Source organism: Halichondria panicea, chromosome 5, assembly GCF_963675165.1.
Source record: "Halichondria panicea chromosome 5, odHalPani1.1, whole genome shotgun sequence".
Lineage (NCBI taxonomy): Eukaryota > Metazoa > Porifera > Demospongiae > Suberitida > Halichondriidae > Halichondria > Halichondria panicea.
This window is the reverse complement of record NC_087381.1, coordinates 513,867-537,207: the sequence shown is the minus strand read 5'-3', so window position 1 is coordinate 537,207 and position 23,341 is coordinate 513,867. Positions and strand designations below refer to the sequence as shown.

General features: G+C 40.3%; 4 protein-coding genes across 4 annotated transcripts; 2 read left to right on the top strand and 2 right to left on the bottom strand.

Annotated features, from left to right (window-relative positions):
• The first annotated feature begins 15 nt into the window (after window positions 1-15).
• On the top strand, window positions 16-15,970 carry LOC135336458 (cGMP-dependent protein kinase 1-like). The gene is made up of 22 exons (XM_064532260.1): window positions 16-174; window positions 2,045-2,130; window positions 3,063-3,256; window positions 3,500-3,566; window positions 3,749-4,037; window positions 4,199-4,287; window positions 4,450-4,513; window positions 4,725-4,802; window positions 5,040-5,134; window positions 5,306-5,371; window positions 11,350-11,421; window positions 11,752-11,857; window positions 11,925-12,064; window positions 12,168-12,257; window positions 12,381-12,480; window positions 12,748-12,789; window positions 12,870-12,968; window positions 13,137-13,201; window positions 13,254-13,376; window positions 13,556-13,618; window positions 13,697-13,763; window positions 15,656-15,970. The coding sequence occupies exons 2-22, from the start codon at window positions 2,048-2,050 to the stop codon at window positions 15,797-15,799; spliced, it is 2,136 nt and encodes a 711-aa protein (XP_064388330.1). The 5' UTR covers window positions 16-174; window positions 2,045-2,047; the 3' UTR covers window positions 15,800-15,970.
• On the bottom strand, window positions 5,513-10,908 carry LOC135336511 (cytochrome P450 10-like). The gene is made up of 10 exons (XM_064532343.1): window positions 10,668-10,908; window positions 9,980-10,081; window positions 8,109-8,262; window positions 7,573-7,739; window positions 7,182-7,343; window positions 7,030-7,098; window positions 6,743-6,834; window positions 6,392-6,637; window positions 6,162-6,312; window positions 5,513-5,875 (listed from the first exon to the last, which is right to left on the bottom strand). Exons 1-10 carry the CDS (start codon window positions 10,834-10,836, stop codon window positions 5,724-5,726), a joined length of 1,464 nt encoding a protein of 487 aa, XP_064388413.1. The 5' UTR covers window positions 10,837-10,908; the 3' UTR covers window positions 5,513-5,723.
• A 2,269-nt stretch (window positions 15,971-18,239) lies between the features above and the next one.
• On the top strand, window positions 18,240-19,440 carry LOC135336562 (uncharacterized). Its single transcript, XM_064532417.1, has one exon. The coding sequence runs from the start codon at window positions 18,251-18,253 to the stop codon at window positions 19,292-19,294; it is 1,044 nt and encodes a 347-aa protein (XP_064388487.1). The 5' UTR covers window positions 18,240-18,250; the 3' UTR covers window positions 19,295-19,440.
• A 3,250-nt stretch (window positions 19,441-22,690) lies between these two features.
• On the bottom strand, window positions 22,691-23,333 carry LOC135336624 (uncharacterized). Its single transcript, XM_064532496.1, has 2 exons — window positions 23,109-23,333; window positions 22,691-22,934 (listed from the first exon to the last, which is right to left on the bottom strand). The coding sequence occupies exons 1-2, from the start codon at window positions 23,304-23,306 to the stop codon at window positions 22,749-22,751; spliced, it is 384 nt and encodes a 127-aa protein (XP_064388566.1). The 5' UTR covers window positions 23,307-23,333; the 3' UTR covers window positions 22,691-22,748.
• Between the last annotated feature and the right edge of the window lie 8 nt (window positions 23,334-23,341).

Genomic DNA, 23,341 nt, shown 5'->3' with positions numbered 1-23,341 from the left:
CTACCTAACCACCTACACGTGGACTTCTGTACGTCCTGACACGCCCATAAAATTGATGTAAAAAACAATGAACATCTCAACTTAGACGTATTTCAACAATAAACATTAACACTACTTCTTCCACAAAGTCAAATCTGCATATATAGAAAACGAGGAGCTGAAGAGAAATCTAAAGTAAGTTAAATCTGTTCGCTTTTGAGTTGTGCAATAAGCTTAATAAATATTTATCAGCTATCTCTCCTTATCTGTGTGCACTCATTACTGTGTGGAAAACTCCACATAGTTAATTAAGTAATGCTTGCAATTTATACGATAGTCTGTACCAAGTACCAGATGTTGTTGACCATTTACAAGGAAAAGTATTCTAAGCTTGTAATAATGATGTAGCGTGGTATTGTAATATTGAATGTAGTGGGTACAAGGTATTGTAATAACGATGTAGTAGGTACAAGGTATCGTAATTAAGCACAAGCTTAACCTCTTACACTTGCCAAAACTGTTAGCGTCCAATTTCTAGAGTATGCAATTTATTGTAATTCGATTGATCTTTTATTTGTGAGTAGTTGGCATTGTCTCTGATTAATGTGGTGTAGACCACCTCTCTATTGAGACCACTCAGTACTGTCCCTACAATGCCATCACTATTGACCTCCCTAAAGAGACCACCTCTCTATTGAGACCACTCAGTACTGTCCCTACAATGCTATCACTATTGACCTCCCTAAAGAGACCATCTCTCTATTTATTTCTGTGGTGGTTGCTTCGTGTAAGTGTTAACAATCTTGATAGGCACAAATTCTTTTCTAATGTTCATTTTATGACAAACTTGAAACAGAGTTGTCATTATCACTTCGTTAGCACCAGGAGCGTTTATTTTCTCTTTGTAAATACGAATTAACAATTATTTAATTAGAAGAGTTTACCGTATTCCATACACGTTGTGTGTGCCCAGCTATTGCAGTGTATCCTCCTTTGAGGCATGAAATCTTAATGTTCAGTGTCCTAACTTCTGGTTTTGATCTAAATGTGTGTCTGCACAATTGCGTACAACTATTACAATTATACTGTTTTGTCTAGGTGAGTGTCATAAGTTGGTGTACTGTGAAATTTGCTAACACAGGTCCAAACACATGCATGCTATGGAGACTTTGAGGCCCATTAACCTGGCTGTATTATAGAGGGTGGCCTCCTAACACAGGTCCAAACACATGCTATGGAGACTTTGGGGCCCATTAACCTGGCTGTATTATAGAGGGTGGCCTGCTAACACAGGTCCAAACACATGCTATGGAGACTTTGGGGCCCATTAACCTGGCTGTATTATAGAGGGTGGCCTGCTAACACAGGTCCAAACACATGCTATGGAGACTTTGAGGCCCATTAACCTGGCTGTATTATAGAGGGTGGCCTCCTAACACAGGTCCAAACACATGCTATGGAGACTTTGGGGCCCATTAACCTGGCTGTATTATAGAGGGTGGCCTCCTAACACAGGTCCAAACACATGCTATGGAGACTTTGGGGCCCATTAACCTGGCTGTATTATAGAGGATGGCCTCCTAACACAGGTCCAAACACATGCTATGGAGACTTTGGGGCCATTAACCTGGCTGTATTATAGTTTATATAGGCTGACCACAACAAACATGTTCCACTAGGCTAGCAATGATAATACTTCACATAAACCTTGCATCCAGCCATCCTACATGTGTTTGAAAGTCCCTGAACAGGATATGATTTAATCACCATTTCTTCAGATATCAAACTTTTTGAACTCTATGCTTTGTGTAACTTCCTGGATAGAGCCAGCGGATGTAGATACAGAATCAACCATTTCCTGTTCAGTTCGCTGTAATTAAATATTGTAGTACAGTGCTTATAAATTGTATATATCAGGTTTATAACACGAGGTTAATCGATTGTGAATGACACGGTACAAGCATTGATTGCATTTTCAACTATAATTATCGAAACAACGATATACAGTATATAATTTTGTATAATGTATTTGTTTCATAATGCGTACGTACACCCGTTGCCATAGGTGATGAGTGGTAAGGAAGGCGACCTGAGGATGGTCCTCCTGGAGAAGGCCGGGGAAATACGAAGCCTCAAACAAGATGTAGACAGGTGATTGCATGATGTCAGTATAATAATTATATACTTTAATGGTAACATTCCTAGCAATGAGTTTGTTGTGTATAACAGATACACAGGGAATAATCATTTTAACATAATTTGATAAACTAGACCTAAGAGAGGCGGTTAGTAACCAACCACCACCAAGTATACACATCGTAAAGCGCGAAATTGTTGAGGTACTTAACTTTTCGCTGTTTTTGTGGGTTAGCAATCCTACACGAATAGCTTAACGGAAGATACAACGTCATTTGACCAAATAGCGCGAAATTTATTCAACGAAATGCTTTTAGAGGCCATTCCACAAAATTTAAGTGCCTCGAAAAAATTTCGCGCTATACAGTATACATATCCACCCTCCATTAGGGTGAGTCTCACATTACATACCTCATGTGCTAGTACTTAAGAAAGCCATTACTCGTTATAATAGTATGCCAAGAATGTACCACTAATATAAACTGAGGTCCCTACATTGGTTTTATTCTTACCCAGCCCCAGTCTGTAATAAAACACAACAAAGCTGGTTGGACCAGAGGAGGTCTGACATGCGTGCTCGAATCACTACAAGTTCAGTGCATTGATATCATTGCGGTCACGTGATAAAGTCCAGGCCACAATGCACTGAACTTGTAGTGATTCGGGCCCGTATGTCGGACCCCCTCTGTGCATGGTTGGACACATACTATTCACTTCCTGCACATTTCCTTGATGGTGGTCGTGTCTATTATGTTTTAGGAAGCTGTGAATATTGATAAGCTCTCTTTTGATGTCTGAGTATATAATCATAAGAGCACCTGCTTGCAATAACATGTGATTATGTCATTGTAAAATATCGGCTAGTATTATTATACTTGTAAGGTACGTATAGTAACAGCCCCTCCCCACACTCACACCTCACACACACACTCCTCACGCGCACACAGGCTACGAAAGCTGACAAAGGAACTAGAAAAAGGCGATAAAGAAAAGAGAGAAGAGATTATTGTCCTCAAGAAAGAGTTAGAGCGACGAGACAAAGAGATCAAGAACCTGACTCAGAACATCACAGAGCTCAAAGATGTCCTCCAACAATCAGTGAAACCAGGACCCAGCAAGACTAGACCTGAACACAGAATGGGTGAGTATTAGGTGGTCTGTGTATTCCATACCAGAGGGTCCGGAGGTACGACACGATGGCCTCGATTAGGCTTGGTCACGTGCAAAATTCAACAGTAAAGTCACTGTTGCACGTGATTAATATCAGTCAAATCGAGGTACCCATGTCCGACCTCCTCTATACATACACACACACACACACACTCCCCACATACGCCCCACGCCCACTCCACACACACACACACACACACACACACCCACTCAGGTATCTCTGCCGAGCCGCTGGGTGCCAAAGGAACACAGAAGTTGGAGAAGCATACAAAAGACGTGCAGTAAGTGCAAACCTGATTGCTCTTTCCCTACTATATTAGTATCCTCCCATAATAATATCCCTGAGATTAAGTTATACTTGACAATGCATTGTAACAGGAGCTTCCTGAATGTAACTTTAGTATAAATATAGTACACATGCACACACACACACCACACACCCACACCACACACACACACACAGAACGAGGACGATGATCGAGAGAGCTATTCAATCGAACGACTTTCTTCGAAAGTTGGACAAGCTTCAAATTCACGAGATCATTGACTGCATGTTCTCACAAGAGTTCAAGGAGGGACAGTTTGTGTGTAGAGAAGGAGCCGTTGGCACGGAGATGTACGTTATCGCTAGCGGCAAAGTAGAGGTTACAAAGAACGGCAATCTCATGGGCCCGGGTATGTTGTTCGGAGAACTGGCCATACTGTACAACTGCACACGAACTGCAACTGTGAAGGCTGACACGACCACTAAGGTACACACACCCTTACATAGGCACACCTTCATACAAGCACACCCTCACATAAGCCACTCTCACAGTTATGTCCTCTCCAACACACTCCACCATCTCCACATGCACACACCCTTACCAACCCACTCCACACACACACACACATCCTCCACCCACACACACAGGTGTGGACGATGGATCGCAACTCTTTCCAGACGATCATGCGGAACACTGGGATGGTCCGACAAAACGAGTACCTCGCCTTCCTCAGGAGGTGAGTGGGTGGGGGTGTGGGTGGTAGTTAATGTAGAGATTTAAGTAATGCATGACAAGTCCTGTCTACTAGCTATACATATGTGTACTATATGTACTCCACATAGATTAATCCCCCCCCCCCACACACACACACACACACCACACACACGCCCACTCATAGTATCCCTCACTTTGCCAACCTCAATGAGAAGGAGCTCTCTGGCCTAGCACACATCCTGCAAGAGGTGCGTTGCTTATAATCTTTCGAAAAAGCATATGAACTGCTTTTTTTGTATTTATATATCATGTATCTCCGAAATTAGCTTGTTTTGGAAGTCACTTTAACTGCCCATAACTTGAACTACATGTAAAATTATCTCAGAATCGTATAATGTACTTATTATAGCGGTTGTGTGTGCGTGTGCTTCATCTAGTTGTTGTTTATTGCCTCCACAGGATTATTACCCGGCTAACGAGTACATCCTCAGACAAGGTGCCACTGGAGACACATTCTTCATAATCAATGGGGGCAAAGTTCGTTGGCATGGCAATATTAACAAATAATTACTTGTTTTTCACACTCCATTTTGAGAGGCTGTAAATTGCTTTTGAATTAATGCAGAAATTATGAAACGAAACTTTTTAGAGCTTAATTAATTAAGTTGAATTATAAAATAAGCAAAAACAGCAATTTCCTCTCATTCGGATAATCATGTGCTAGAGTGTGTTCAGATATTTCTGGCATGCTTTACTAGAGGTTTGGCCCATTAGGTAAAGATCACCACACGAACTGGTCCTAACTCCCCAGAGGTCACTATCAGAGAACTGGCAAAGGGCGACTATTTTGGAGAGAAGGCGTTGCTAGGGTAAGTCGTTGCTAGGGTACATTGTAAGTGTTCACTAAATCACTATCCGTATTAATTACTTTATAATAATTTTATTAACTTATTTATTATCTGTATTTTTTTGTATATGCATCTTTATACAATCTGTACATGAACATTGCATAATTATGCTTCACCTTGTGTGACCTGCAGAGACTTCATTCGTACGGCCAATGTTGTCGCGGTAACGGACGTATCGTGTCTCGTCGTCGACAAAGAGTGAGTGCACGCACACACACAGGCAAAATAATAATTTTAGTTTAATTACGGTTTTCGTGTAATAGAGAAGATTCTTTCCTAAAAGCACAATAAATTATACAGCTGACAGTATAATAATTATAGCTGGTTGTATTTATAGTGCCAGAAAATGGGAGTTTCTATAATGTGCATTTTAGGGCTTAATTAAACCATACTGTACATGCAGAAAAAAAAATTGAAAAAGGTGTGTTGAATGACTACTGGGTAATAAATAAAATTGTTCTGTTCTAGAAATGAGATTATAAAATAAAATTTGAATATCTGATTTATTGAGTACGTACACACACAAACGCAAACAAATTTGTTCCTGTGTTCATCTTGCCTCTAGTGTTAGTGACACGGGTTCCATGGCAACCAGGCCGGAGCTATACTCTACCTGTATGCTCTGTTGTGTTGTCGATAGTTTATAGCGTGGTACGACCGATAAGAGCAAGCTGTACAACTGAAGCTCTGCAAACCTTCGTCCTGTTGGGAGTAATATTAGTAATCAGTATTCACATACCGTATTAATATCAGGTTTCGAATGCGACGTTATTTTGATTCGGGTTTTCGCATAAATCGCTATCGAAAGACACGCAAAGAATAAGCATGCCATTTCCCAAGCTTTGCATGCAATTCTCAATAGTTAGAAACGCAATCAAATGCTTGTACAGTGTCATTCACAATCAATTAACCTCATATTATAAACCTGATATATACGATATATATTTAGTGTGTGTGTGTGTGTGTGGGTGGGTGTGTGTGTGTGTACCGTAGCAAGCTCTTGATCCAAAACCAAATGGAAGACATGAAAACGATTGAATTGTGTCCTTTTCTCTCCATCTGTCTGGCTTGAATCTCATTGGCTCGTTGAAGTAGGTTGGGTCATGTGACATTAGACCCATCGTTGCGTGTACATTTGTCTGTATATAATAAGCATCAAATAATAATAGCGCTAAATTAGAATATTTACTAAAAATTAAATACGCTTTTTACACTTACTCCACTAGGAATGGCATAGCCGCTGATTGTAGTATCCATGGTTACCACCCTCCGTCCAATGGCCATGGGTGGATACATTCTCAGCGTCTCTTTGACACAGTCTCTTAGTAACCTCATTTGCTGTAGGTCTGCTATGGTCACTCGCCTGTGTGTGGTGGTTGCTATGGTGATTTCTCTGTATAGCTGCTCTTGTAGGGACGGTTGCTTGGCTATCTCGAATAATAGGAATGTAGCCATGTTAGCTGTCTGTGTGTGTGTGTGTGTGTGTGTGTGGAGGGGTGTGTGAGGCTGTGAGGGTGTGTCTGTGTGTGTGTGGGGGTGTGTACACTATAATAGTGTAGAGTAGCTTACAGCATCGAAGCTTGTAGCCATTAGATCTGTACAGTGTACCACAGCTTCCTCTGGTGAGAACACTCCTTCCCTGATCCATTCCTCAAACACTCCTGCAGAAATATGAAGTACGTGTCACCGTACGTATAGCGGGTAATTTCAAGGGTCAAATTTTTTCGGGATTGGCTATTTTTGTAAATTTCGCTGTAATATTTTCAAGAATCCCGTGTTTTTTTAGCCGACTTGCTGTTGAAAATTTTGTGGCTTGGTTGAAATTTTTATAAGCCCAGGAATCTTTAGTTCCTAACCCGGTAGTGTTGTATTTGTTTCTCTTCCTTCTTTCATCCTTTGGTATCTCCTCTCCATTATCTGTCTACCTGTATAATTATAGCGTTAATTAATAATCAAACATTTGCATCTACGTTCTGTTCTTTATAGCCTCAAGTTATTATTTCGTTACCTAATTGTCGCATTGTGTTTCCTGTTTCAACAAAATCACTGTTTTGGTTTCGAGAGGTTAAAATTGATTTTAGACTTCGTGTGAACTTTAACCCCGCCCTCATGAATGTTTTGTGGGTGTGGTCAAGGTCGACAATGTCCCCTAGGACAAACAAAGCCGTGCCTGCATGTAGAAATAGCAGATATGATAATTATTGATGCAGTATATTTGGAGTACAACATTTCTGTCTATATAATTATATCGCTAATTGCAATTTCCTTAAACATTTTAATAGAATGTTTATTAGTTTAGCAATAATCTTTTGAAGCTTGTAAGTAACCAAGCTATCTTCAAGTACATATATATAATTATGCACGAGCAAAAGTCTTTAAATAGCTCAATCAAGCCTCACCTTTGTATGCCCAGTGACCGAGTGCTGGTCTGATATCTCCCCCTCCGTTGAGAGCACCCCCTAGCCACGCCCCCAACCTATGCAGGGGGTCCAGTGCCTGCCACGCCCACTTTGGGGTTGCTTGTTTCCTAGCGGCCAATCGAATTCTCCTCCACTCCTGTCCACCCCTGTGTGTATATATAGTATCATTGTTATTAGCCAAACAATTTTCTTTCATGTGAAGTTGTACAGTACAATGGCCAAAGAATTTGTAGTTTTGCTGTTTGGTAAGTGCACTGTACAGGGATGTGCCCACACTGGTCGGTGGCGGAGGAGGATCGTCAATCATAAAGCTGCTTCCGGAAGGCTTTAATTGAATTCCACTCAGCTAGATCACGTGAATTGGAGATACTAAAGGAAGAGTAGATGAGTGAAATGCAATTATCAAGTCCTCCGGAAGCAGCTTTAGGATTAAGACCTTTTGACCCTGAGGATCCTCCTCTGGGTCGGTGGTGGTTGGCACGTCACCATTATTAAAGTGTATGTGCACAACTCACGCAAATGCCATTGAAGGTCGCCATTTGTTGTCCTTGTATACCCGGCTGATGGCCTCTGTAAATAGCCGCCCTCGAGAAGGACACCTTCCCTCCGAGGCGTACATTGCTTGAACTGCTTTTGGCCCATGTACCACTATCGTCCATGCATCACTGCCTGTAGAGGGCAAATACCGTATTACTAGAATATTTTGCTGGTGAAAAACCGAATCAGAAGAAAATTTGACCCTTTGCAGATCTAACTAAACTATTGCGTTCTGGCATTAATCGTGTGTCATTACCAGTACTAGTTTAGGTCTTGATTTTATTGTTCTTGTAAAGTGATCAAGTTTGCATAATTATGTTTGATGCTCAGCAAAACGTTCTAGTAATAGTAAACCAACCTTGCTGTCACTCTGATCTATGGTACTACACTGTGAATGTGCTGGTCTGTCTGTAGTATGTTCTCAGAACTTGTGTTATGTATACCTCATGCTATAAATAATGTTTTGCTAGTTTCTGTGAATTTCGTACCTTTTTTGGAAGTACTAGTGTGTAATGGAAAACTGTTGTTCCAATAAGGAATGTAGCCATGCATGCAGTACTTGTTTTCACAGAACTGCCAAGTCATTCCTACACAAACTAAAAAGCCCCTAAAAAAGTACCTAAAAGTTGCTGATCATGCATATAATCAGGAGTAAATTGAAGTGGATGATTGAGTATAGTTATGGCGTGCTGCTGTGATGAACTAGTGTTCAAGCTGGCGCTGTGCTAATGCCTCTCGCCATGTTTTTGCTTTCGCTCAAAAGTATTAGAGTGTTATATTAGTTTCTATAATGAATTTTATATTAAAGTTAGCTTACCTATATAAAGTCACTGAGAAGAAAAGACTTATTTACATGCATCTATTGTTGTTATTTATTGTATTATGTGGCTTACCAGGACCTCAAGAAAGAAGAAAATTGATTCTTCCAGGATCTGTAGTTCAGTGTATATAATATCAGACCTGTGTACATGCATATTGTTATCTATATTGTTATATGGTAGTGTTTTGTGGCTTACCAGGCCCTCAAGACAAAGATGATTCTGCCAGGAGGATCTGGATCTGGATCTTGGTTTCTCACACGTGGGGAATGAGCGCGCATGCGCATTACATCCACAGGAATAATAAAGGGTGTGTCCAAACAGATCAATGGCTACTGCTAGCTAGCTAGCTGTTTTAACAGATATTTTCTGAGTCTTGTAGCTAACAAAAAGCTAGCGCTTTAGTGCAAGGCTAACTCATATGTTGAATAGAAAGTATGTGCGGACAGATGATGCTATGAAAGATTCTGAAGAGACTGCAACAGCCTTCAATGTGAGTCAAACTAGCCATAACTCGAGAAAGAAGCTTTAGTTTGCTAATCCACGAATCAAAATCCAAGAGAACGTGGCTAGAAGCCTATAGAAGCTGTTAGTTTTCGTCGCATTGCAACCGTTGAGCAGTTACAGCTGGAACAGACACACAGACACACAGACACACAGACACACACACACACACACACACACACACAGTCAGCTTTACCGTATCCCTCGTGCAGCTACGCCTCGAGGCATAACAACTAAGGCTTAATCACTGAGCTCAGCTGTGCATAGAGCCATGATCTCAACCTCACCTTCTGAGCACATTGTCACATGCTATTCTGTATGTAGCACTGTTAGTTTTAAAATAGCCATAATTATATAGTCTTATAGAAGCTCTTACTTTACCTGTACATGTACATATACTGTGTATAAGTTGTAAAATAGACAGCCAGCCTTGTGTGTATACATGTACTCTGTTTATGCATAAGGAATAATATGGTTTATTTAATTCGATGGGTAGTTTCAATATGCATTAATAAGTTATCACGTACCTTGCTCCCTCATCTTGTACACTTGTCCGTACCTCTCGAGCAGCCGTGCATAGTTAGTGTTCTGATCCTCCGCTGTTGCCGTTGGTGACCATCCCTCAACAGCTGTAGTGTTATAACGTATACAGTAGTTAAAGGAACAATCATTCACTCGTTCTTTATTCCCCATGTAGCTATATATATTGAGAACTAAATAAGGGTTTGTAAATCAATAAAAAGAACTAGGTGCCCTGAGATGTACATTCTCTGTAATTTATTGGTTTTCGTAGTTTTGTAGCGGTTTTCTCTGAGTATCACCACGCACCATATTATAGTATTATTACCAGAACTACTAGTGTGTATATACAGGGGAGCTGTCATTGTTACTATTGTAGCACTGGCCAGTAGTACTAGTATTCCAGTGAATATCTGGACCACTGCATGCGTGTCTGTACATGTGATATCTTTATAACCACCATAATATTTTGGTAGCTCTTTCCTGACTTTTGTAGCTAACAAACAGCTAGCGCTTTAGTACGTGGTTAGAGATCAGCGGAGCCCTCATTATTCTCATTATTACTATACGCACTGAGCTGTACATTGACTGTAGCCAGGGCCAGTAGTACAGTATATAGTAGTATAGTGAATATCTGGACCACTGCAGCTTGCATATTTGTGGTCTCTTTATAATGGTAGCTATTGTGTGGCTTACTTGGTATCTCAGAGAATGGTTTGGACTCATCAGAATTGGAGTATAAACGATGATGACAATAATCGCTAGTTTTGCCAGAACTTTGTCTAGTAACTACTATACTAGCCATCTTGTGTACGGCAAAGAACGCATATCTCTGTCGTGAAGCTCTAACCAGTGTACTAAACATGGCTAACTAACTGGTTTATAAATGCATTCTACTGATTCAGTGTGTATGACTTTTATAGCCTCAGGAGTAAACAGGAACTAATGATTCAGGTATGCTGGTGTTAATTGAAGTTCTGATAACTATATTAAAAAATAATACCAGTGAATCTGATTTGTTCTCAGAAATAAAATGAATATGCATAAATATTCACACCTTTGTGATGTTTCCATATTTGATTTCTTGTTAGACACTTTCTCTCGTTACCGACTATACAAGTATTTTCACTTTGAACTGTGTTAACTGCATGTGTAGCTAGCTCTGTAACTACGTGTCTGAGCCTTGTCTAGTGTTTCTAAGGCTCTCGGAAAATTTTAAAAGCCTCCTTTCTTCCTCATAATTATAGTCTGTTGGTTTGTCTGTCTGTGTATTCTGAGTCTGCTTACCTCCATGGCTGCCATACCTTTCTTTCTAAGCTTTGATTGCTTTTTAATTAATTATGATTGACCATCTTTCTTTCTTTGTTGCCCACTATAGGAACTTCTCGTCCCTCATTGGAGACATGGTTAAGATCCAGTATCCTGATGACAATGGACCAAACAAAAAGTCGTAAGTATTTTATTGTATTTGTATGCGTATGCAAACTGTGCGACTTTTACACTTGCTCAATTATCATATCATGCGTACAAATGTCCCCCTCACACACACGCCCACCACACACACACACACACACACACACTCCACACGCCAACACTCCACACACTCCACACGCCAACACTCCACACACACACACACACACACACACCCCACACACACACACACACACACACACACACACACACACACACACACACACACACACACCACACACACACACACACACACACACACACACACACACACACACACACACACACACACACACACACACACATACAGTGTACCTGAGGAGGAGATTATTGAGAAGGAGTTTGCCAATCTAACCATCAAAGACTTCACTTGCGTTGAAACTCTCGGCATGGGTGGTTTCGGACGAGTCGAACTGGTAATTACCATGGCAACCTGGCTGCTCACGTACGCACTCATCTACTCTATCTTTATTGCCTCCACAGGTTCAGATCCGCAACGACCCCGCTAAGACCTACGCTCTCAAGTGTCTTCGGAAGAAACATATCGTGGACACCCGTCAACAAGAGCATATCTTCTCAGAGAAGCAGATCATGATGAAGGGCCGATGTCCGTTCGTGGCACGGTGAGCCTTTGATGTGGTCAACACTCCCTTTGATGTTGTTATTGCTCCTTTGATGTGGGAGAAATTGTATGATGCAATTTTATTTTTATTTGTTGCCTTGCAGGTTGTATCAGACGTTCCGTTGTCCCAAGTACTTGTACATGTTGTTGGAGGTGTGTCTGGGTGGGGAGCTGTGGACCATCCTCCGTGACAGGTGTGAGAGTGTGTGCATGTGTGGGTGGGGTGCGGTTACTATAAGGTCAATTCTATTTATAGAAATTAAGTTTTAATTGCGGCTTTTTCGAATATTGAAAGTAAAAGGTTTGTTACACTACAGGTCGAGTTTTGATGACAACACGACGCGTTTCTGTACAGCGTGTGTGGTAGAGGCCTTCCAATATCTGCACCAGAGGGACATTGTGTATCGAGATCTCAAGGTGAGTTTATATATAGCTGGCCTGAGAGTTGATTTGTTTGTTTTTCCCTTTTGTTTGCACATATAACTCAGCTACAAATGCATATAATGTATGCCCATCACTGTGTATGCAGGGATATGCCCACACTGGTCGGTGGTCTAACCACCTCTAGACAAAACAAACACATTTGAGATTAAAGAAGCCACCACTTATAAAATGTTCATCACTGTGTGTCCTTCATATGATATTTGTCACTATTGTTATTGTATCGTCGTTTATAACCTCCAGCCTGAGAATCTCCTGTTGGACAGTGCAGGCTACGTCAAGCTGGTAAGTGATCATGTGACATACTGACTTTACGTTAACATGATCACATGACCTCACACGTTAACATGATCACATGTTCTCAGGTTGATTTTGGATTTGCCAAACACATTGGAGCAGGACGCAAGACCTGGACATTCTGTGGTACACCAGAGTACGTTGCCCCGGAGATCATACTCAACAGAGTGAGTGTTATAAAATTTATAAGGTCGAGACTATTATTAAAGTTCAAAGTTCAAAGTACTTCTTGTATACTTAATTGTGTTAGAACTTGCTTGAGCTTGAAGATTTCAGTAGTCAATCTCAAATATGGTAATGTTCAAATTTTACGTTTCTATTTTGTTTGGTTGTAGGGTCATGACCTCTCGGCTGATTACTGGTCCCTGGGTATACTCATGTTTGAGCTTCTCACTGGAAGGTAAGTCACATGACATGGTTCGTATACGTACTAATGTCACATGACCTTGCAGCCCTCCTTTCTCTGGCCCTGACCCGATGCGTACCTACAACATTATCCTCCGTGGTATCGACGCTATTGAGTTCCCTAAGAAGATTGGCAGATCTGCACAAAACCTCATCAAGAAACTATGCCGGTACAGCAATAATTTTCATAGTAAAATTTGTGTTTGAATTGAAAGATTTAGGATTAAGTCATGACTTTGAAAATTCTGTGTATGATCACTGTATACTAGAATTATGTTTTTTGTTGCTCAAGTTTTATTTGCTCAATACCTACCTTGTGTATAACCCCGCCCCCCCCCCCCTCTTATAGGGACAACCCTGCCGAGCGACTGGGCTACCTCAGGGGAGGACTCAAGGACATTAAAACCCACCGGTAGGAACATTAGTTACTGTATTACATGATATTGCATTTAACTTTAATTTTAATCGTACCTGTCACTCCTCCTTGCAGCTGGTTTGAAGGGTTTGACTGGGAGGGGCTAGTGAAGCGGACTATGGTACCACCCATCATCCCTAATGTGAGTGTACGGTACCTTATTATAAAACTCTCACTATGCAAAATTATTCTTGCAACCGATATTATTTCGTCTTGTTTAATGTATTGCGAGTGAAAAACCTTTGCAAATTTAATGAGCCAAATCTGCAAAAAAGTAGACCCTTTGTAGTAGAACCTATTACCAGTACTAGTTTAGGTTTGCATATGTTTGATCAGAGATACAAAAGAAAGGGGATTGGAAACGAAATTTTTACGAAATTTTTGCGTGAAGCATTCTGCGTTATAGGGCGTGGCTAAAACTACAAAGGATTATATTTATAGTCAGCATGCTCATTACCTGTCTTGACTGCTCTACAATGTACTGTACATAGAAACAGTGAAATTGATCATTTTTAATGTTGATTTTTATGCCTCGAGGCGTAGCCGCACGAGGGATACGGTAAAGCTGACTGTGTGTGTGTCTGTCTGTCTGTCTGTCTGTCTGTCTGTCTGTCTGTCTGTGTGTGTGTGTATTCCAGCTATAACTGCTCAACGGTTGCAATGTAACGAAAACTAACAGCTTCTATAGGCTTCTAGCCACGTTCTCTTGGATTTTGATTCGTGGATTAGCAAACTAAAGCTTCTTTCTCGAGTTATGGCTAGTTTGACTCACATTGAAGGCTGTTGCAGTCTCTTCAGAATCTTTCATAGCATCATCTGTCCGCACAAACTTTCTATTCAACATATGAGTTAGCCTTGCACTAAAGCGCTAGCTTTTTGTTAGCTACAATACTCAGAAAATATCTGTTAAAACAGCTAGCTAGCAGTAGCCATTTGTGAAATTGATCTCTTTGGACACACCCTTTAATTTTCCTGTGGATGTAATACGCATGCGCGCTCATTCCCCACGTGTGAGAAAATAATATCCCAAGATCCTCCTGGCAGAATCATCTTTGTCTTGAGGGCCTGGTATATAAGCCACAAAACAACAATATAGATAACAATATGCATGTACACAGGTCTTTTCTTCTTAGATATTATATACACTGAACTACAGATCCTGGAAGAATCAATTTTCTTCTTTCTTAAGATCCTGGTAAGCCACATAATACAACAATAGATGCATGTAAATAAGTCTTTTCTTCTCAGTGACTTTATATAGATAAGCTAACTTTAATACTAATATAACACTCTAATACTTTTAAGCGAAAGCAAAAACATGGCGAGAGGCATTAGCACAGCGCCAGCTTGAACACTAGTTCTAAAAAGTAAAGAGAATTTAGCTCTAAAAAGTCGACTAAGCAACGCAGCCACTATTACTAGACAAATAAATGCTATGCAAGAAGAAATAGCCTTTACTATGAAGTCGTAGGAGGGACAGGCCCGTGGTGTGTCTAAAAGTATACTAAAGCAGTTTGAAGGACTATACTGCAAACGTTTATGAACAGTACAGCTTATTTATAGCATGAAGCCATTCTATGTAGCACTTAGATACATAATAACCAAGTCAAGCAATGTCCTTTGCTGTTTTGACTTCACAGGAGGGACAGAGAAAAGTTGACATAGAGTAATTCAAGCTAAACTCAAAAAAATTGGAAACAGAGTAAAGACAACGGACTTAGAGCTTGTCAGTGGTATAAGCTTACTTCTCTCAAGTATCTCCCAGGCCCTGAGTGATCTCTAGTGGATAGGAGAGCTAGAAACCAGGGATACAAAACCGTAGCGCAGTCCTCCATGTAATTATTTGCGAGTGCAATAATTACACGGAGTGCTTCACCGGATGTCAGTCCTTTTACATAGGGCGTGGGCGGTCGTTTCCAATCCCCTTTCTTTTGTATCTCTGGTTTGATGCTCGCAAAACATTCTCTATTAATATTACTATCGATGTGGTTTAATAATAAAATTATTATCTCAATCTGCCCCCCTGCCTCCCAGGTCCGTCATCCTGCTGACACGTCCAACTTTGACCACTTTCCCCCCAACCAAGAGGAGGTACCCCCGGACGACACCTCCGGCTGGGACAAAGAGTTCGGACCACTCCAAGATACCCCTAAGTTCTGTTTCCCTGGTTACAAGTAAACTTAAAAACTTAGCTATATAATTATGATTATAACCCTTTCATTCTACAAACATCATTCGTATCGTATATAGCTTTTTTATATTTTCTGAGATATATGTAAATGCGGTACTAGCTAGTGCTCTTTTTCATAATTATTACTTTTTGTTTTATAATTAGATACCGGTACTATAGGGAATGTATGTTACCACCCAAAAGTGGTATATCTTGCAAATAATTATACTTTACCATTTATTTTAACGAATATCTGAAGCTAAGTTCAAGGGTACATATATACATATCATTATAACATGGCAAGTTGAAGGGGATCTCGACATGAATTCAAGGGAACTGTACATAAAGAACAAAAAGACAAAAAAAAACAAGTCTATTTGGTCCATTGACTAAATTTATCAGTCAGAGATTTGAGGCTGCTCTCGACCTTTGACCCTTCGTCCCTGACGACGGCCTCACAAGCACTTTTGACGGCACTGTTCCACGATTGTGTGAGGGAGGAGCGAAGAACACCCACCTCAATCTGATTGGCCGCCAGTCCATCGGTCTGGGCCTGTAGTGAAGGAATAAACATTGGAATTATCTACTTGTGTGTTGTGTGAGGAGGGATGGGTGGGTGTGCATGTGTGGGTGGGTGAGCGTGCTTGTGTGTATAAGTGGGCGTATGTGTGTGTGATGTGTGAGGGTTCTTACAGATTGTATATGCTCCATTGGTGGATATTCTATCTCTCTCAGGTTAGAAATGGACTCTTGTACACTATCGAGTTTCTCACTAGCCTCGTTCCCAGGCCTTACTTTTTCTTGCTGTTGTCACTGTTCATCCATAAATCGCAAGAAAGACATAGTGAGGCAGCAAAGAAAGAAATGGGCGTACAGTTAAGAAAAGTCTCACAGCTATCAGATGAATCAGACCATGCTCCAGCCTTCACTGTGCCATATAGGTGACCCCTCCAGCCACTGTCACGCGTATAGCCGCAGGCACAAGACGAATAGTTCTAAACACAAATGCCATCTTTTGATCGAAGCATAGAAAGAATTTATATAGAAAGGGATAGACTGGAAACCACTCCCTTCGCTCTGGGCTCTGGGGACTGGCAAGTTGCCGTGTTGAGTTGTCCCGTTGGAATGCAATTAGAACAAACCACAAAATGAGTAATGCGTGGGTGATAATTATTATTTCAGCCTGATAACAGACCGCCAACTCGAGGCCAATAATATTTTTGTGCAGTCATGTAGTTAGCGTGTGGGCGGTGGCACGTGAGTATTTGAGATCAGAGATTATGTGCATCAGAGGCTCTAGGAAGTCATTCACCACCACCACACCATGGAAGGCCTTAGACACTGGCACTATTGACCTAGCAACTCAAGAAGGCCGGGTGCTATCGGTCTGAAACATGTGTTTTCACCCAGGAACTTTATAAAATTATGTCACATGTTTTTGTTGTTTTTTCTTGGTTTGTTTTTTTGTTTTGTCTTTTGTCTTTTGTCTTCTCACTTGCAATAAGTATAAAAAAAAAAAGTATTTGTGACGTTTACATTCTTGTGGCAGCGTGACATTCTTCACGCACTGGGCAACACAGCAGCTTGAAGGGGAGTGGTTTCCAGTCTAAGAGGGATAGGCAACGCCCCACGTGATGCTAGGTAAATGCAGTGTGTGACGTCACACCCTCCGGTTGGAGGCGAGTTGTGCTCAAGAGAAAGTACACAATGATCCCTATATCTGCTTATTTTTCTCGTAGGGGGCCTAAAAGAGAAATTCAAAGCAATCAGGCATCATGCACACATACACCCAGCACTACTGATAGCTACAGCTGCTATGTTAGTGCCGAGCTTTCTTTTATTCAGCTTGATTTGTGTGAAAAAACACCAATTTGTCAGTTTATGTACCTCTATCTCCAATATGATTTATAACATGTACGTTTCACAGAATTAAAGTGTGTTTATAACTGCATGGAACAAAGCATATTTTCCAGTTCTCAATGCAGTGAAGTAGTAGCAGCACCATGAAACGTTTGTCCAAAGTCCAGAAAGTTTGCGTACCTCTCCTGCTCTTACTGTACATGGTAATCTAGTTTGAAGTGCTCTAAGATACAGTTAGGTATTAGAAAGTGGAACACAAGTATCTTTATCTGTATTGTGTGATCGAAGAGATGGCATTTGAAGGACTTGGGAACAGACCTGTTATGGTTTGTAGAGTGTACTGACACCCCCCTTTGGAGCTCACTTTCTCATCACTTTGCATATAGTAGCTCTAAAAGATTAATAGCCTATGTCTAAGTGTATCTGGTGTCTCCTCAAGAGCACAGTTTGCTATAATACTACAAACTATTACTGACATTTTGAGTGCACACACCCCTTTTTGCTCATTACACGCCCCTTTTTAGCAGCTCGCCTCATCTGCTGGGCGTTGCCTATCCCTTTCTTTTGTGTATCTATGATCGAAGCTTAGTTGCTATGCTATGATACTTGCTATCGAAGCAATAGTCTATAGTAAATACAGAGATATGTCACCTTATCTTATTGCTGCTTTGGTTTTTATGCTATTTGCTGCTGAAGCAAGTACTGCCACTGGTAAGAGAGAAAAGAGGGAATTGCCTTTATCTTACAATTGCAATCCTTATCATCCTGGCTCATGTCAAAAAGGAGATTTGATTTCTACAAGTGTGGCTGACTGTGAAAAAGATAGTTTTATTGTGACATGTGATCCTATAAATAACAGATTTTTTAGTAGCGTGGTCGATATCCCTGATGTCAGTCGTTATGGGGTTAACTGTGTTTCAAAAAAAGGAAATTGCGGGTCTGCTGGATCTGACACGAGATGTGTTTGTTACAAAGCTGTGGATGTGGATGGACCTTTTTCTAATCAATGTCGGTGCCAGTATTGGCCAGCTGTCGATATTCGAATGAACCAACCGAGTTATTGTACTCAGTATGATCATGGAGGCCAGTCTAGCCTTCACTTCTTTACTTGCTGTGACAATTCCAATGATATGAATGATCAAACTTGCGTGGGGACAACCTATCAAGGAGGTGGGAGCACTGATTCGTACTGTGGTCAGAATGGCTTGAGTAACCCATCGGGAGGAGGAAGAATCACCTACAGATTCAACTGTGGTAATTGTGATAATCAAGATGCATGTAAAAGCAGATGCGATAAAAATTGGTTATCCAAAAACATCCCTGGATTATGCCCAAAGTACTCTGCGTGTTTTAGAGGATGCTGTGCTCAAAAAGGTAGTGCACGGGGAAAGAGACAAATTGATTCAATGCAGTTCTGTGGTGATTTCACATGTCAGAGTGGAGAAAATTCTACGAATTGCCCTGTTGATTGCTGTCCTGTTACAAATCCTACTGATTGCAATGCAGATACCTGTAGTCCAGGCTGTTGTCTCGAACCTCATTGCTGCGTTAATGGTGGTACTTCAGGGAGTAATGCCCTTAAAAGTTTGGTGTATTTACCGGTACTACTGCTATTAATGACATTGTGTGCTATACACAATTAAAGATATATACACTGCATTGCGTTGTGGAAGAGACATTAACACTTGTTAATTATGTGTACTATAGTGTCAAGAATTTAGTGCTTTGTCAATTCTTGTCAGCAGCAACTTTGATACTGTTTTGTTTTCATTATTGCTTTCTAATTGTCTCTGTTAGCAATGACAACTGTACCTATAGTAACAGCAGCACCCAGTGCTTTAATAACACCATTGTAATAGGTGTAGTTGTAAAATTAAAATATATAGTAGAATCCAGCTGCGAAGGAGCTATAGCAACTAGAAACTGCGCATGCGCGTAGCAACTTCTGTCTGCACTGGGCTTTATATAGAAAAGCTAAAAAAAGATTTAAAACCAGCCAACAAACAAAATACTTTATAAATGAGAACTCAATGGTCTTCTCTTGCTCTTTTATGAAGGATAAAGACTGTACCACCTGTCAGCAAGATATCTATAATTAGACATGATCCAAACTTTTTTATGTTGACTTAGATCAGTGCTCACATGCCATAATCATTTACTAATCAAGTTAGTGATGCTACTCACTCTCAGAAATGGCTCAAATATCACTACAATTATCACTACACTTGATTATAAACCGTAATATACCACATTCTATTGCTGTAATACCAGTGCTGAAATAGCACACATGTAGTTTACTACTGTGCTTATATAACACACGTTGGGTCAATTAGCACATGTGTAACACACATCAGTACACATGGGTTAAAGTGGTACCAGTGGGCTAAAATAGCACGCATGTACTTACTAACGTGCTGATTTGACATACGTAGAGTAATTTAGCACACATGTGACACGCTACACGTGTGTTACGGTAACACGTTTGTTTTTACAGTGTAAGTGAGTTGTACTGACCGACATGATGATGTTGTACAGATAAGTTACACCACTATTACACAGAACTTGGGGTAACAAACATGTCCAAGAACAGGATAGTCTATAATATAGCCACAATAATTATATATCATGCAGTATACTATAATAGTATAATATGCATGTGGGTTTGCAACAAGTTAGTGTCACTTGTACTGACCGACATGATGATGTTGTATACAGATACATTACACCAATAATACACAAAACTTGGGGTAACAAACAATCATCAAAAGGAAACCTATACCAGCCTAGATTTGTGGCATATATACATGCATGTCTATAAAAGTAGCAGCACAAATTGACCCTGCACCTTCAATTATATTAATCATCGAATCATTCATCTATCAGCCTACAACTATGAAGACTGCTATTCTCATCCTGGCATTGGTGGCCATGGCCTACGCTGCTTCAATAACTATCAACATTGAAAAACAAGCTCAAGTGGAAAATCACTTGAAGGGACTGCAGCAGGAGTTGGAAGAAATAATGTCAGAGATGGACGAGAGTGAAGTGGCTATCCAAGCAGTCGATGAAGTGCAGAAAGATCTGAATGTGGCTAAAGCACAATGGAGGCCTAGGAGGAGGTATTGGTAAAGGATTCATCAAGCCAATCTCTATAAAAACTATATAGCTATTATGAACATGGAGTACGTTATTGTCAGTAGAATTGGACATAGCTAATTCTTAAAAGGCATGCACAATGGAAATTTAATTGAAATTGTTATAATGAGCATTTCAGAAATGATGAATGCATTGCATTGACAGACAGCATGTGATTCCTGAAATGTAGACCTATATATATATTATATTATAAGCCTTGTATATATGCATGCATGCATGCATGTATTGTGAGACTCACCATACAAAATGTCTGTCTTAATTAGCTTATTTCAATTGCATAATTTATTAGTTCAGCATTATTCTTTTGAAGCTTTTATGAATTAAGCCCTATATTCAAGTACATAATTATATATGCATGCACAAGTAAAAAAGTCTTTAAATATATAGCTCAATTAAGCCTCACCTTAATTGGAATGCCCAATGATTGAGTGCTGGTATCCCCCCTCCGTTGTTCAGATTGCCTGATTTAAAAACTAATTGTTACAAGTGCATGCACTTGCATGCACTGCAATCCACTGTACACATGCATGCATGCAGGGATGTGCATGCCACACTGGTTGGTGGTGCATGGTTGGCACGTCACTCAGTAAAAACAGATTCGTTATAATAACACAAATAAATAAGAAATGACATACTTTTCTGTTATAATGACACTAAAATACGATGATGCATCCCATAAAACATAATGACTTTAGATCCCATTTGAGTGTATTTAGCAGGGAACTATGAGCTATAGTACCGGTACTATAGATTGCTCTGGGCTACAAACTACAACATTGTACATTGTATTGTGATTTACAAGAATTAAGTTGCATGTAATAACATAAAATTATTGTAGCTAGATTGTTTGTCTAGTAATAATTATAATAACAGAACTAGAATGAAAGAGAGAAGCTCTAGTTTATTTTTATGGCTTTGTTCGAGAGTAGTAGGAGACGCTCGTTTTTGGGGCAGTGTGCTGTGCTTTTTTGCTGCAAGGCTGCATGGGGGAGGAGCTGGATGTATGGAAGTGCTGGGATTCTAGTTTTGGCTTCTTCCTATATAAAGTTCCTTTCGCTTTGTTCAAGAGTAGTATAGGAGCTGCTCGTTTGCTGGGCTTGTTTGCTGCAAATTATAGCTTAGGTGTCTTCCTTTCGCTTCAAGTTGTGAGAGTAGTACGAGCCACTTGGCACGTCTACCTTTGATCACTTCCCCCCAACCAAGAGGAGGTGCCCCCAGACGACACCTCTGGCTGGAATAAAGAGTTCGGACCACTCCAAGATACCGAAGTTCTGTTTCCCTGGTTACAAGTAAACTTAAAAACTTTATTTTCTAGCTATATATAATTATAATTGTAACCCTTTCATTCTACATGTAATAAACATCATTTGTATATCGTAATACTTATATTTCTGAGATGTGTTTCTGAGATGTGTAATTGCGGTACTAGCTAGTATTCTTTTTTTATATTACTTTTTATTTTATAATTAGATACTTATTACGGATAGGAAATGTATGTTACCACTCAGAAGTGGTATATATCTTGCAAATAACTTTTACCATGAATATATCTAACGTAATCCATCCATATCCTAAATTGATTGATTGTCAATATCTCCGGACGGATCACATGCAGCCTGGTATGATATCAATATCAGATGCATGTACGCACATGACTTGTATATAAACTGGAACTATCATGCTGTGAAAACCCCTTGATGCAGTCTGCCAGTATAGGCTGTAAGTGTTATGCATGGTGCAGTAAGAAAGAGGATTGTTTTTCATGACGGTAGCCATAATAATAGACATAAGTTTTAATTTAGAAGGTCCAATTTTCAGTGATTTGTGTAGCTCTAATTGAGGTCTACAAAAATTATAACGGAATTAAAGATAACATATACACATGAAAGTGCAACTGCTGTACATATACGAAGAACAAAAAAGACAAAGAAACAAAGAAGTTTATTTGGTCCACTGACTAAATCTATCAGTCAGAGATTTGAGGCTGCTCTCGACCTTTGAACCCTCGTCCCTGACGACGGCCTCACAAGCACTTTTAACGGCATTGTTCCACGATTGTGTGAGGGAGGAGCGAAGAGCACCCACCTCAATCTGATTGGCCGACAGTCTATCAACCTGGGGGTGGGCCTGTAGTGAAGGAATAAATATTGTATGCTTGTGTGTGTGTGAGGGTGTGTGAGGAGGGGTACATGTGTGTATACCTGTGCTTGTGTGTGTGCATGTGTGATGTGTGGGTGGGTGGGTGATCGTGAGCGTGCATATAAGTGGGCGTATGTGTGTGTGATGTGTGAGGGTTCTTACAGATTGTATATGCTCCATTGGTGGATATTCTATCTCTCTCAGGTTAGAAATGGACTCTTGTACTTTATCGAGTTTCTCACGGCTATCAGATGAATCAGACCATGCTCCAGCCTTCACTGTGCCATAGGTGACCCCTCCAGCCACTGTCACGCGTATAGCCGTAGGCACAAGACGAAGAGTTCTAAACACAAACGCCATCTAAAGCTTTCTCCTTCAGAAAATAATGCTGACTT